Below are 15,915 nucleotides of genomic sequence, written 5' to 3' on the forward strand. Positions count from 1 at the left end.
CTCTCTTGTACAAACCCAAACACCTGTACCTTAGATCCTCCAAGACTCTCCGGTAACCCTAAATAAGATCCCATTCCACCTATATTCTGAATCCCCAAGATATCTCTCAATTCTTGTCGACAAGATTCTTCAATCTTATGTCCGAATTGAATTGAAGATTTCTGGAAATTGATTTGTTGCCCTGAGACCGTCTCATATTCCTTAAGAATCCTAAGAATAGTCTGACACTCTTCCTTTTTTGCCTTACAAAAGAAAAGACTATCATCTGCAAACAATAAATGAGAAACTGCTGGGCAAGCTCTCGCTACCTTTAGTCCCGTTAACTGTTTCAGACGTTCCGCCTTTTTTATGTTTGCAATTAGTGCCTCCGTGCACATAATAAAAAGGTAAGGAGATAAAGGATCCCCTTGACGTAATCCCCGCTGGGGAATTATCAGTCCTCATGGCTGTCCATTAATAAGCACCATGTATTGAACCGAAGATATACATTCTCTCATTAATTTAATCCAATGCGGATCAAAACCCATTTTATAAAGAAGAGCCTCAATAAAATCACCCATTCTATCCGATCATAAGCCTTGCTCATATCCGTTTTTATCGCCATAAACTTGTTCTGACAAGATTTATTTGTCCTTAGTCCATGAAACATTTCCTGGGCGATAAGAATATTATCCGAAATTAATCTTCCTGCCACAAAAGCCGATTGAGTTTCCGATATTAGCCGTGGGAGACAAATTTTCAGCCGTTGACACAAAACTTTCGATATGATCTTGTAACCAACATTACATAAACTTATCGGTCTCAATTCCGTCATTCTTGTAGGTCTTTCCGTCTTTGGAATCATAAAAATATTGGTGATGTTTAAACGTGAATCCAGCTCGCCCGTAACCAGAAAATTATTAACCAACTCTACAACATCTTTCTTAATAATATGCCAGGAATGCTGGAAAAAAGAGCAGTCAGCCCATCCGGCCCTGGCGCTTTTTCAGGATGCATCATGAATAAAGTCTGTCGAACCTCTTCTTCCGTTTCTGTACGCATTAATATTTGATTCATTTGTGGAGAAATGGAGGGTACAATCTCATCCAAAAAACTATCAAATTCCATTGGATTAGTCGTAGCAAACAAACCCTCAAAATAATCAACCGCTACCTTTTCAATTCCACTTTCACCCGTAATCCAATTACCCAATTCATCATGTAGACCCACGATTTTATTACGGATCCGGCGTTGTTTTGTCAACGCATGATAAAATTTAGTATTAAGATCTCCTGATGAATACCACATATTCCTACTTTTCTGGTGCCAATATTCCTCTTCATCCCTATAAGCCTCTTGTAATTTCCGAGAAACCTCAAGAATCCCCTTTTCCTTTACCTCTTCTCCCTTGCCAGGACATAGTATTACCACGAGCCGGAAATTCTAATAATCCACTGTTCCTTATCATATTATTAAAAGATATAAAAGATGTCGGACATCTCACAGCTCCGCCATCCTTCTCATGATTCCCGGTGATTTCATTTAAATCTCCTATAATAAACCAGGGTTCCGATCGTGATATTCCATATCGAGTCAACCTCTCCCAAACCTGATCCCGCAATTTTGGGACCGGATCACCGTAAACAAAAGTAAGAAAAACTTGTTTCCCCTTCACTACCGCCTCGATATCTATCATCCTATTACTAGAATATAGAATCTTGACCTGATGCTCAATATTATAAAAAAGAGCTAAATCTCCACTTCTCCCAGATGGATCCACAGTAACCAGATTATCATAGCCAAAATGAGATTGGTCTCTTCTTAGAGAGTCAATTCAACATTTCATTTCCCTCATGTTGACACATAAGCATTTTAAATAATAATCATCAAGTTATTTCGTTTTCATCTGATCTAATGGTTTTTAGTTTTATCGATTTAATAAATAAAATGAAATGAAGTGTAGAACCATCTGTAATTCGTTCTAGCTTCCGCTTTGATTAATTGATGTCCTATTGGATTTGTTCGGTTTGGTATTGAAACTTGATTCAAACCGGACTTAGCTTTAAAATAACATTACAATTCAAATTCTATCTGTATATAAAATGAGTTAATATTGTATTTATATATTAAGTTTTTTAAATATATGATATAAATTAAAATAAAATAATATTTTTAATTAAATCTGGTTTAATTTATGTTGATGTGTCAAAACGTAGATTCTATGTCATGTTGTTGAAATCTTACAAGAGATTATATTCCCATTTATTTCGTTGTAAATATTTTCCTAGCCTATATAAATAAAATTAAAAAAAAACTAAAATGGTTAAAATGATAATTTCTTTACAACAATCTTTGACTAACAAAAAATATACAGATATGTGCATAATAAATACATAGTTTACGCTACAAATAAGATAAAAATTTCTGCAAAATATTATGTAAAAGTTTTCGTACTTCAGTAATGGAAATCAAAATATTATGCATTTCAGGTTTTTCAAAAAAGTATGTTAGTTGTTATAGGAAAATATCTGATAGAACAAAATATATTAATTTAGTTTGAATGCAACTTCAGATCTCTTCAAAGAAACCAATTTTACCAATGGGTCCTCCAAATCTTAACAACAAAAACATCTTGGTAGCTGATCTCGATAGAACATAGAAATCATTATGAATCTCTTTCCCCATAATCTGAAATTCATGCTTAAGAGTTAAGACCAAACAAGAAATAGTCTACAGATGCTCATATTTGTTCCTAACAAACAATAGAGCTTATTTTACCAAAACTGAGTATCAACCGGTAATGAACTTAAGAAATGAGACCAATGAACACCATGAACAATATTCCCAACCTAGGATTGCCAATTTTTCACCAAGGTTGAGATCTTCTTTTCGGAAAATTATGCAAAGGTCTTACGGCTGGCGAGAACCTCAAAAAGAGTCATATACATTAGTTTTTAGATACAAATTATTCAACTGCAAATGACATAACAACTTACATGGTGATGCCAAAAATTCAAAACATAAATTACTTACAAAAAAACTAACCAACAACTTAAATTAATAAATCTTAGAAAGAAAGAAAACTTCAATTAATATAATAGTATATCTCAATACCAACAAAACGTTCATTACGCGACGTCTCTATATTGAAAAATAAGTGTTATAGAACTAATATGATCTTTATAGTGAAACAAAGAAACTGTCATCTCAATAATCTGGAAAATCGAAACCGTGATTGTTATCACTATACACAAATGGAGAAGTTTTTGGAGTTGGTTTTACGGTGAGTAACAAGTGTCTATACTCATCAATCACTATTCAGTTTTCACACTTTCCGGTTTCAATGTTTATAGTAATATTTTGATAAGATTTGCTTGACTTCCTTTTTCACATTCAATATAACATTTTACTTTTAATAAGAAAAATGCAACTTTAAACAATCACCACATTCACTCCAATAGCATGTCGAAAGACTATGATTTCAATATATAAATTAATTAATCTTATAACATACACAAAATTTTTACCCATAACCCAATCCTTCCGAACCTAAAATATTACAAGCCACAAATAACCCACCGAATATGAGATCAAATTTTTGTAAAATGAAACAATATGAAGACAATTTGAAGCCCTCAGAGCATACCACATCTCTTTAGCATAGAAACAACTATCTTTGACATAGAAACAACTATTGATTGCAAGTTGAAATTTGAAATGTTGTTATCATACTTGGATTGATTGCAAGTTGAAATTTGAAAACCGTAATACCTAAATTGAAAAATTGATTTGTCTTTTCTTTGTTTCTAGATATACTTTTCTGTGTGCTCAAAAATTTTGAAAAAAAAACTTTTCTGATTGCTTGATTTTGAAAACTCTAAATCCCCAATTCCCTTAATCCTTCGACAGTAAATACTTTAAAACTAAAGTAAAATTTATGCTGTCTGATTATTCTTGTTCTATTTGTTAAGTTTGTTCTACTACTTTTGTGATGCTGAATTCTAAATTTTTATGTTATTATGGGGATGAATAATATTTATTAAGTTTGTTCTCTTTGCTTTTTTTAAAGGAATGGCTTCATCTTCGGGTAATAGGAAGTATCCTCCACGGCATTACGAGATTAGGAAAACGCCTATCCAAAACAGGAGCATGAACCACAGTTGTTTTCTATCCAACAATCAAACCGTGGAAGAAAATGTGGGCGCAGACGTTTGGTCTGAGTTGAGAAAATCAGCTGTTGGTGTGATTATCAAGCTAAAGGAGTTGGATTACACTTGGTCTGCGAAATATGTTCATTATTTTCTGGTCAATTAATTGGCGGTCGCCAGCAGTCATGAAATTTGGTCTTTGCTAGAAGACCAGCCAATGAGGTTCTCTCTGTATGAGTTTGGAGATATTACAGGTCTAAATTGTGATATCCCTTCCACACGCATGAGCAGTGGGATGTGGGTCATGAAGACTTTTGGGTGGAGATGAAAGTTCCAATTTCTGAAGGACCCAAGCTTAATGAACTTCAAGCCCTTTTTCCGATCATCAGAAACTGGCCTAGAGAGAAGCGGTTAATGGTTGGCTTGTTGTGTCTTTTATCCATTGGGATATTTGGCATTTCGAGCAATAGTAGAATACCACTGCATTGTGCGAAAAGGGTGATGGATCCAGCAGCTTTCCAACGTTATCCATGGGGTCGTGTAGGATTTACCAGCCTTGTGGATTCCATTAAAGTTCTAACATACGTAGGAAAGGAGAGTTACACGCTTCGTGGTTGTGTTCATGCACTGGCAATTTGGATATACGAGTCTGTGCCAGGTTTAGGAGACGAGAATTATGTGTTCCATTATTCTCCAATCAATATGAAATCAAAGATGCCATTGTAAATCACCATGAAAGGGGACCATGTGTTGCTGAATGAAAGTAAAAAGAAGAAGACGACAAAGACGCATACCTAATTAGAGAATGTTGTGTAATGACTAGCTTAAACCAAGGTTAGAAATTGTTTAAACCGGTGGTTTAAATTAAATAAATTGGAAATAAATTGATTGAGACCAATTTTCAAAATTAATTAAAACCAAAGTTAATTTAAACCGAAACCAACTTAAACTAAACCGAAATCTATGTCACTTAACCAGAAATTCGAGTGGATATGTCTGCTACAAGTTGTGTGTCCCAATCTAGTAATTAAAATTTAATTTAAAAGTTTGCCGTCAAAGGTGGGAATTTAAAAAGTCTTCCACCAAATAAAAACAAAAGTTCATCAGAAATTTAAATCGGATAAACATATCTGTCATAAAAATTTATATCTATTTCCCATTGAAAGTCGGTCGTACGTAATTTTAAAACGATCTTAAAAATCTAACAATTCTGAAATAAAACTGACAATTTTAAATATCGGTTACTTCATGCGAGATACTAAAACATATAAATCTGGTGACAAAGTTAAATCGGCCAGATAAAGCATCTACCTCTAAAATATCTGTCGTGACTTAAAAATCTGCCACCATATACATGGCAAATGTTAATATAACGACAATTTTAATTAACAGATTTATATCCGGAAAGATTCATTTTCCGTGAAACAAATCTGCCGTCAATGATTTTTTTTCAAAATTTAAATGACACTTTTGTAATATACGTTTTTGGGCACAACTGTTAATAAGAATATTTTCGTCCATAAAAATATTTTAATAATTTAAAACTTTTATGCCTTACTCTAGTAATAACCGAACTAATTTGAATCATTTTAGTAAACTTCCCAATAAAAAACTCTTAAATTTTTCTTTTTCTTTATAGGTTCATAACGGAAGAGGGTCACCATGTTGAACTCTCTGGTTTGTCAACATATCATTGAAATGTGACAAAATTAAAGAAAAACTGAGATTTGTGTAGTTTAGAGAATATTCTGAGGCGGTCTAAGTTCTTTTGGGAGCTCACTGAAGTTCTCTGCGTCTAAATCGGATTGAAACATTGGTCTCTCCCCCATTTTCCACACAGTCCCTTCAGCGAGATGTTCTTTGTTTGGTGTCAGCATGACGAAGTTTGGATCAGCTCTTTGGTAACTGCAAATGTCAGGAGACTTTATAATTAGAAAGATACAAAACATTGAAATGTGAAAACATATGAAAACTGATTGCACTGACCCAGCTTCCCTTAAGTTATCAACGCGGAGACCGAACCCACATGCTGTTCTTCCAGTCCGATGATTATTGGTCGCTGCATCAAAAATGAGCTCAGCATATTTCATGTTTCATATACATTATAGTCTAAGAGCTAATGGAAGATTGCTTATAGTTATGGAGGATTTACCTGTAATATTGAATGTGAAAGACGGGTTCCACCACGACTTGAACGCTAATGTGAATGTTGAGCTTAGAGCTCCGACTTTACCCTGCATAATATGAGATTGTGAGTTTTATTATCAACATTTCTTGATCCTAAAAAAAGTAGTAAATGGTGTTGAGTTAAGCTCGAAGAAAAAGGAAACTTAAGAAACAAGCTATTGACCTAATCCTATTGAGGAATTGGAAAGTATAATGTATTTAGGAAGTTTTCTAGATGTGTTATCATAGGATTAGGAAATAGATCTCTTTATAAATATTGATAACAATGATAATGATGGGTGTGTGCGTTGAGTGATTCTTAGAGAGCTTGATTGAATTGTTGCTTGATTGAATAAGAGAAGAACTTCTTATTATTGCTTTGAGTTTCTATATTGCTTTGTGATTCTATATTTGGTATCAGAGCCTCAAGAATCAATTCAAAGCTTGAAACAAACAAATGGCGGAAGTAAAGGAAGAAACTGCGGCAAGCAAGGAGTCTGGCCGAACCTCCATCAAATTCCCAATGCTAACTACATCAAACTATACTGTCTGGTGTATGAGGATGAAGATAGCACTGAAAGTCAGCGAAGTTTGGGAGGCAATTGAACCTGGAATCAAAGATGAGAAGAAAAACAACATGGCAATAGCGTTTTTGTTCCAATCTATACCAGAGGCACTAATCCTTCAAGTTGGCGACTTGGACACAGCTAAAGGTGTATGGGACGCAATAAAAGCGCGCAATCTCGGAGCTGAGAGGGTCAGAGAAGCGAGACTACAAACTTTAATGGCAGAGTTTGATAGACTTAAGATGAAAGATGGAGATACGATCGATACCTTCGTGGGCAAGTTATCTGAGATTTCTTCAAAATCTACAGCGTTGGGAGAGGTGATAGAAGAATCAAAGATTGTTAAAAAGTTCCTAAAGAGCTTACCAAGAAACAAAAACATTCAGATTGTTGCTTCTATTGAACAACTTCTTGACCTTAACACAACGAGTTTTGAGGACATTGTTGGAAGGTTGAAAGCTTATGAAGAAAGAATCACTGAAGATGAAGAGGAGGAACACGAGGATCAAACGAAACTGATGTATGCAGACTCTGGACACGATAACTCTGGAGGATATGGAAGAGGACGAGGACGAGGCGGTAGATCATCCTGGAGAGGAAGAGGACGTGGACGTCAAGGAACGTTTCAGAGTCAGAAAGAGGCTTATAAGCGGCGATTATTGGGAGATACTTCTCATATCACTTGTTTCTGTTGTGATAAACTTGGGCACTATGCTTCGGATTGTCCGGACAAACACCTCAAGCTCCAGGAAGTTGTAGAAAAGGAGGAAGATACCCATGAAGCTGATGAACTGATGATGAACGAGGTGGTCTACCTCAACGAAAGAAAAGTGAATCCAAACGTGTTTGAAGCTGACTTAGATACGATGAACGTATGGTATCTCGACAACGGTGCGAGTAACCACATGAGTGGAAATAGATTATTCTTCTGTGAACTCAATGAAACCATCTTAGGAAAAGTGAGATTTGGAGACGACTCACGGATTGATATAAAAGGAAAAGGGTCAGTGCGGTTCATCCTCAAAGATGGCGAAAAGAAAGTATTGAACAATGTGTATTACATACCTGGCCTTAGAAGCAACATAATCAGTCTAGGACAAGCTACTGAAGTTGGATGCGAAGTACGAATGAAGGATCAAGCGCTGACCCTGTATGATCGCAATGGAAGACTAATGGTGAGGACCACACGGTCGAGGAACAGATTATACAAGGTGGTTCTGCAAGCTGTTCAAGATCACTGCTTACAAATAGCATCAGCGAGTGGCTTGCCAAGACGCAGCCATCTGCAGAGAAGAATCTGACAGACTGTTTGATGTGTTGGAATCATAACCCTTCAATACAAGACAAAGATTAAAGCTATGTTACCATATAGAAAACATTAGCTACAATGTTTTCTTCTCAGAGATGTTCACTACCTTGTTTGTAGCTCAAAACCTAAGTCAATGTAGTTTGTGATTCCAACTACTTTGTTTTCTTCAAAAGGATTTTTCACCTGTTCCAAGTCCAGTTAATGTTAAGCCACAAGTTGTGCTAAATTTATATATCACTAGACTTAGTAATAGATGCATCACAAGAGCCGTACCTACCTTTGGACCACTAAATGTTGGTAGAACGAAGCAATAAACTGCATTTACAACAAGGATAACTGAATCAGCAAGACTAAGAATGCATTAATCACATAAATAATACAAAAGAAAATACTTATATCTAATTGGATAACAATATGGTAAGTGTTTGGGCTAAAGATCTGTACATATAGTCAGCATAACAACCATGTTTCATCTAGACTTTAAAAGTATGACCTGAGAGTTCCTCGCTAATTCAAGGCCAACGTTGAAAGAAGGGTTTAAGGGGCTTCTTGAACCTAGTCCATAGCTAGCCGCACAGCTCCAATTCCTTAGGTCTCTATATTTTTCGGCATCTTTGCTTTTATCTAACAAAAAGTCACATTACTAGTGGTTGGTACCACTTTCAATCAAATAATGCACATATTTTCCATACGTGACAAGTGAAATCTATTCAACATTTTACCACATAACGGCTCATATTGCACTCCTACTGTAAGTCTTCCCATCTTTCTTACCAGCCATGCATTCTTTGGCCATTCTTCCTTTGCTGGGATGTGGATTTAAAGGGTCAGCATTGTCTACGAAAAAGGTAAACAGGAAGTTGTAGAGAAAAAAATAAATGTTGATCTGCTTACTACTAAAAGGAGAGACAATAGCTCCGAGAGACAAATTTGTTGAGGCATAGCTCAACCCCATGATTCCATGTTCGTCAGATAACTTGTCACTACAGAAACAACATATCTTCAATAATATTCTTCATCTTCTAGAAAAACATAAAATCTATAAAACATGACATGGCCTCTTCTCCTAAATGAAACTTACTTCTTTTTCGAAATCAAAGGGGAGACTAGAAATGCTCCAATCCCATATTTAGGATAGAAACCAGAAGACCTCACCCGCAGAACCCTTGATGATAACAAAAAGAGTTATTTCAAAACGTTAAACTACTATAATGAGACGAGTTCCACGAATATATGAAAGTAGAAAGTAGAACGGAGTTGACGGATTGGTGGTCGACACAGAGAGGTCTACAAAAGTATGAGGATCATCAACATCACTGCACAAGTTCATAAAAAGATGTTGAGCATTGTTCTTTTTGTTAAAAATAAAAGTTTAAAAACCATATGACATATATGTATTACCTTTGCCAGCGAAACGATGCATCTCCTTCTACTTTAGCATCTACAACGGATGAAACCTTTTACTATTTAAGGAAACTTAAAATTTGCACCATCCCTAGTTATTCATGCATGATAGAGTGCTGTTATAAAAGACGAAGAGTTTTTTAAAGGATACTGATGCAACCAAGTCCACATGAGGGTCATCAGTAGGCTTCAACATAAACTTTGCAGAAAAGTGATCTGCGTCTTTAACTTCAAAGTAATCCTCAAAGAGACATTTCAATGCAAGCTTCCCAAAGAGAAAATCGTAAGATGATTCCAACATGCTGCATGCATCACCTCAACATTTGATTAAAAGCTGAACATATGCACGTACTCAAATACATCATGATGCCAGTGGGAATCAATAGAAGGCTTGAGTTTCCGTGTCCTTTATATATACGATAGAAGACGATACCTGTTACGAGCTAAGAGAGGAGGGTAATCAAAGAGGGGAGGAACGAGCACCACCGGAGGCGGTTTGGCCAGACAGTTCCCCATTATCTAGAAGGAGAGGATTTGTGTATCAGATACTTATACTTGAGCGTCGAAGAATCAAGTGCTGAAGGAGACGGTAATTAATTAGTAGTGAATGTGGAGGCGAGGAGCGGCGTAGTGTTTGATACGAGAATATAAGATAACTTTTATATAATGTAAACTTTCTTAACTACCTAAAGTAATATCTTTAGATTTACTTGTTTATCAAGTTAGAGTCTTGATCTTCAAGTTTTTTTTTAAATCTTATATATGGGTTTACGGGTTTTACAATTTTGGTTTGCAAATATATATCTTGCTATCTAACGTTTTTTCAACGCACTTTCTTGTTGTGTTTGAATCTTTCAACCACCTAAAATAAAGGTTAATAAACTCAACCGATTAAAAGAAAAAAAAACAAATGAAATTAAATAGTTATTACTATTCACTCGGATTTTTTATTTCAAAGGATGTGTTGTCATCATTGTGACTTTTTTTTTTTTGAAACACAACATACTTTCATTCAATTTAAAATTCTTCCGTACAATAGAAAGAGAGAATTATCCATCCTTTTTTTACCATAAACAGAAAATACAACAGATAACTAAACTAAACAAGATAGGTCTTCAATCGAAGATGACAGCGAATTCGAGACGATGCTTGAATGCGTCGGGGGAGCTTTCACGACAATGTCGGACAGCTAGGGAATAGTCACATAATGTGAAGTTGAGGTCCAGACTTCATCTACGAGAAATACCGAAGTAATCTCGGTTGCATCTTCTGGCCCCGTGGAGACCGCTCCGCAAAATAGCAAACCGATGAAGAAACTGAAACAAACGCTCGGCAACGAGGCCGAGGAATTATATCTTTCCAATGGAAGAGGAAATGGTGGTAAGGTTTTCTCCTCTAAAGAGAAGGGTGATGGAGATAGAAACAGTCCCGGTAGATTGACCGGTAAATTCTTCAAACAAGAAAGATACATAAAGTTTGAAACATAGATCTCAATGAACCCACCCGAAATTTTTATAATACTAGCAAACCCCAATAAAATCGCAAAGGCATGATTCGACTTTTTCTTCACTGTTATGGGTTTTGAAGAGCTAGAAAATGGATTAACAATAACCAACTTCTTAATGGGCCTGGCCCAACCTTCTGAAGCTTGTTCGTCAACACCCGACCAAGCAAAACAAGCAGTGGAGAGGTGAAGGTGGTTTTCGAAGATGGAGGAGATGCTACCGCTGGATGGATAAAAGACAAACGTCGTTGTGGAGTTATCCTCACCGGAATAAGCAAACCGACCGGTGATATTTGACGGAGGCCAAGCATGAACATTGATAGCATAGTATATCTTGTCGGGGAAGATGGTCCGGCAGATGTCGAGACCTCGGGCTTCCGGATCTGGTCGGCGAGTCAGTGGATCCCCATGGACAAAGAGTGCCTTTTCGATGGAGGCTGAGGCAGTGAAGTGGTGTTGCGAGTTAACAGAGGGGAATGGCCGAAGAAGGTCTTCAAATCGGAGGTGGATGTGGGTCATGAAGATGGTGAGACTAGACTGGATGGAGAAAAGAGATAACGGACCAGGTAATAAAGCCTTCCAGGAATCCCTGGAGAAGCCACCTATTCCGGTGGTGATGAGCTCAACATCCGTAAACAAATCTGTGGTCGCCATGGACGGAAAAGAACTAAAAAAGACAAAAGAAAAGGGTAAAACAGAGAAAGATGAAGAGAGCATATCGTCGGAACAAAACAGAAAGGAGGAGGAGAAAAGGCGACGCCGGCGAGCGTCGCCGGCGTCGAAAAACACTCTCAGATCTGGTCTCTCGATAATCGGGCAAGAGAGGAAACTAGGGTTTTTATTTTCTGTGGTTGCTTTTCAATATTTGCCTTTCCATCATTGTGATTATTACTATACAAAAGACATGAATTTTTTTTTATTTGATTAGCATCACTATTCGAAAAATCTTGCAAATTCTTTTTGTAGTTATAACTTTGTGTCAACCAATTGAGTAAAAAAAAAAACTATTGAGTAAAAGCTGATGCAAGGGCCGAGAGTGTGCATGGCCGCATGGAAATTGGAACTCGCGGACAAATGCTGATTTAGATGTTTTTCTTTTTCGCAAATAGGCTGATTAGATGTTTTTTTTGGACAAACAGCTGATTAGATGTTATAAAATGATATATATATACTAGAATCAAACTCAAATAAGTGTGAAGCGTGATGGATTCCCGCAAAGTTCTAGATGTTTAGTCTCATGAATTTGCACATTTTCGGCCTATAGTATTTCATATATAATATAAGGAGTAGACGTTGGACTTTATTTATGGTTACCCACGTGATCAACCGGATGATTCAAAGACGACTTAATCAAATTAAAATTATTTTAAAGAATCGCTATAAATTCCTGCACATGAATCCATCATCAACTTGCTCGTCTAAATATCACAAAACTATGTTTACAGATATTTATATCATAGTTGTTGAATTTTTTTTTTTTTGAAACGCTACTTCATTAAAATCATCAGAGTCAAGCGGTTTGTGCAACCGTTACAAGGCATAGTGCTTGTTTTGCCAAAGTATCAGCATCAGAATTCCTTCCATGAGGAATCCAATCAAAAGAAAAAGACTCAAAATCAGCACACTCTATCCTAATGTCTGCTACAATACCATAGATCTCAGGTGGTTCTACAATCGAGTTTAAAGCTTTGATAAGCTGCGACGAATCCGACTCGCAACGAATTCGCTGGATCTCCAGCTCTTTGCATTTCTTTACTGCTTCCCCCATTGGCCGTAGCTGTTGCGTGGAGCTAAGCCATGGATCGTTCCATGCGTTAATCATGGTACCGTCTCCCACAGACCACCCCATGTTCCTTACTAAGAGGTTTCTTCCTAATAATATGCCTCGCCAACCGTGCGATTCAGCTGTACGTTCTGGATAGTGGAGAAAATCTTCTGTTAAACAGTATTTTTGCCGAACAGTACCTTGGCCAAGAGGCACGAGGGGTTGTGCAGTAGCCTCCAGCTAAGCTTGGCGAGGAAAGCTTCATTGAAGCATTGGAAGTCCCTGAAACCAAGCCCTCCGTTTGCCTTTGTCTGTGTCATATCGTCCCAAGACACCCAAGCCATTTTCTTTGCTCCCGTGTTTGAAGTAGGTCATCGCGTAAGATGGGATTGGGGTTAAAACGCTCTTCAAGATGACAAGTTTTCCCGCGGTGGACAGATACCTATTAGACCATCCTTTCGCTTTCTGCTTGATCTTATCCATAATCGAAGCGAAGCTATCTCTTTTCCGGCGACCGAAATGCTCTGGTAGCCCAAGGTATTTCCCTACGCCTCCCTCATTTGGAATCTGTAGAATGTCTTTAACTGTTGACTTCAACTGTCCCGGGGTTCTCCTTGAGAAAGAGATCGAATATTTTGCAGTGTTGATGGATTGTCCGGACGCGCATTCATACCGGCGAAGGAAATCCTTGAGGGTTTTGCTGCTTTCGTTGGTGGCATCGATAAAGAACATCGTATCGTCCGCAAACAACAGATGGTTGACTCGGGGACAGCCTCTAGCGACTCTAATTCCTTTCATGGTTCCGTTCGCTTGTGCTTTGTTACATAGTCCTGACAGCACCTCACTACACAAAATGAAGATGTATGGTGAGAGCGGGTCTCCTTGATGGATTCCTCTACTTGGTTTAACCCTTCTTCTAGGCGAGCCGTTGATGAGAAAGGAGTATGTAACAGTGGTGATACATTGCATGACTAGTGTAATCCACTTCGGATGGAACCCCATCCTACGTAGCACAAGCGATATGAATTCCCATTTGAGCCGGACGTATGCTTTGCTCATATCAGTCTTTACAGCCATGGCACACCGCACCTCCGCCTCCGACGTCTTTAAATAATGCAGTACCTCGTGAGTAATCAGCACATTGTCGGATATTGCTCTCCCAGGCACAAAAGCGGATTGGTTCTCCGATATAATCGAGGACAGTAACGGTTGCAGTCTTCTTGTGAAGATCTTGGAGATGATCTTATAGTAGACGTTGCACAGCGCAATCGGTCGATACTCCATCACTGTCTGGGGCCTGTGGACCTTTGGGATTAACCGAACGTGTGTGTGATTAATCTTATCCGGCAGGCTCCCCGAAGTAAAGAATAGCTGGATCTCTTTAGTGATCGCATCTCCAATATTATTCCAGTTGGAATGGAAGAAACCCGCTGAAAACCCATCCGGGCCAGGTGCTTTATCGGCATGAATCGAGAAAATGGCCTCTTTGACCACCGCAACCGATGGAATTTGGGTCAGGCGGTCGTTATCTTCTGTCGAAATGACTTGATCCAAAGCATAGTTAACTGTTTCCTCACTGTTTGTAGTAGAGGATGAGAACAGATTCCCAAAGTATGCAACGATAACTTGAGCTATTTGTTCCTCCTTACGAACCGGTCTCCCCTGGTCATCTTCAATGATTGACAGCATATTTGCTCGTCGTCTTCCTCTGGTGATTGCGTGAAAGAAGCCGGAATTGCGATCTCCGAGTCTGAGCCAAAGTAGCCGACTACGCTGCTTCCAATAGGACTCCTCCGCTTGATAAGCCGTTTTTAGGTCCTGGGAGATTTGTTTTATAAGCACTGTATCATTGGCTACATCTGAGAGCGCAGCTTCTAGCTCAACTTTCTTTTCCTTGTTGGTCAAGCGACTGTTCCGCTGTTTAGTTTTGTTCCATGCAGAGATGGCTTTGCGGGTTGCCTCAATCTTTTCTTGGACCGAGAACGCGGCTCCTTCTTCCCAGATTTGCCGGACTAGCTCTTGAACTTCTTCATTGTCTTTTAGGCGCCTGTCATAGCGAAACAGGCCCTGTCTTTTCTTCTTGTTCGGTTCCAGCATAGATAATAAGGGTTTATGGTCAGACCCCTCGTAATTGAGGTAATGGCATCGAGCCGTAGGGAACAGTTCGGCCCAAGCAGTATTAGTGACAGCTCTATCCAGCCTGCATCTAACAAAGTGTACGCCTCGCTGCCCACGCCATGACAAGGGGTCGCCAGAATGTTGTAGATCATAGAGATCTCTTTCAGAGAAGAAGGTGCGAAGGTCAGAGAATGAGCCTTCTGGGCGTGTTGGACCTCCAACTTTTTCATCATTGCAAATAAGGTCGTTAAAGTCTCCTGTAACAAACCAAGGTGCATCCCGAGATTCATTCAGGGCGATCATGTTTTCCCACATTAATTTCCGGTTCGCGCTGTTCATGTCCCCATAAATGAACGATGCAAAGAAAGGTTTGCCTTCAAATACAATAGATGTATCAATCAGATTATTTGAGGCGTTTAAAACCTCAAGTGTTACATTTTCTTTCCATAACAGAGTAAGCCCTCCCACTGAATGGCCAGTCGGAGGGATGATGTAGTGAAACTCGTACTCCAATTCCTGAATCTTTTGAGAGCATAGTCGCTGTGGGGTTTTTTGTTTCAGAGAGAAATATGATTTCTGGTCCTATGGTGCGCTTGATCTCTCTCAGTCTTTGAACTGTCTCCGGAATCCCCAACCCTTGACAGTTCCATCCCAATATTTTTAAGGAACGAGAGTTGATGGACTGTGATAGTTCCATCCTCGCCGTGATCGGATCTCCAGGCCGTGGTATCCGCCTCCGCCGTCGTGCTCGTCATCTGCTCGTAACGGAGGAATCACGATGCAACAATGGTAGATTTGAGACTTTTTGCACATCTGGTCCTTATTCTTTTGGCTATTTACGAATTGACCTCAAAACTATCAAACATGCAGAAAGGTCCACCCGAATCAACCCCAAAGTTTCCAATCGTACGATTTAGCCCAGGCGAATATTCAGAATTTGCGACTTTGGTCCCTGG

At 38.4% G+C, this 15,915-nt stretch overlaps 2 protein-coding genes and 1 pseudogene across 2 annotated transcripts; 1 reads left to right on the forward strand and 2 right to left on the reverse strand.

Moving 5' to 3' along the window:
• The first annotated feature begins 4,050 nt into the window (after window positions 1-4,050).
• Window positions 4,051-4,853, forward strand: LOC106324376. Its single transcript, XM_013762354.1, has 2 exons — window positions 4,051-4,269; window positions 4,419-4,853. The coding sequence occupies exons 1-2, from the start codon at window positions 4,051-4,053 to the stop codon at window positions 4,851-4,853; spliced, it is 654 nt and encodes a 217-aa protein (XP_013617808.1).
• A 1,010-nt stretch (window positions 4,854-5,863) lies between these two features.
• LOC106324377 lies at window positions 5,864-10,088 on the reverse strand (annotated as a pseudogene).
• A 2,498-nt stretch (window positions 10,089-12,586) lies between these two features.
• On the reverse strand, window positions 12,587-12,925 carry LOC106324378. Its single transcript, XM_013762355.1, has one exon. It carries the CDS (start codon window positions 12,923-12,925, stop codon window positions 12,587-12,589), a length of 339 nt encoding a protein of 112 aa, XP_013617809.1.
• Window positions 12,926-15,915: the final 2,990 nt, after the last annotated feature.

The sequence above is a fragment of the Brassica oleracea genome, chromosome C2 (genome assembly GCF_000695525.1).
Source record: "Brassica oleracea var. oleracea cultivar TO1000 chromosome C2, BOL, whole genome shotgun sequence".
Lineage (NCBI taxonomy): Eukaryota > Viridiplantae > Streptophyta > Magnoliopsida > Brassicales > Brassicaceae > Brassica > Brassica oleracea.

Bases quoted from the DNA above. Each gene is read 5' to 3' on its own strand.
- LOC106324376 (XM_013762354.1), top strand. From the start codon at position 4,051: ATGGCTTCATCTTCGGGTAATAGGAAGTATCCTCCACGGCATTACGAG. The intron at 4,270-4,418 runs GTTCATTATTTT...ACGCATGAGCAG, and splicing joins ACACTTGGTCTGCGAAATAT to TGGGATGTGGGTCATGAAGA.
- LOC106324378 (XM_013762355.1), bottom strand. From the start codon at position 12,925: ATGGGGTGGTCTGTGGGAGACGGTACCATGATTAACGCATGGAACGAT.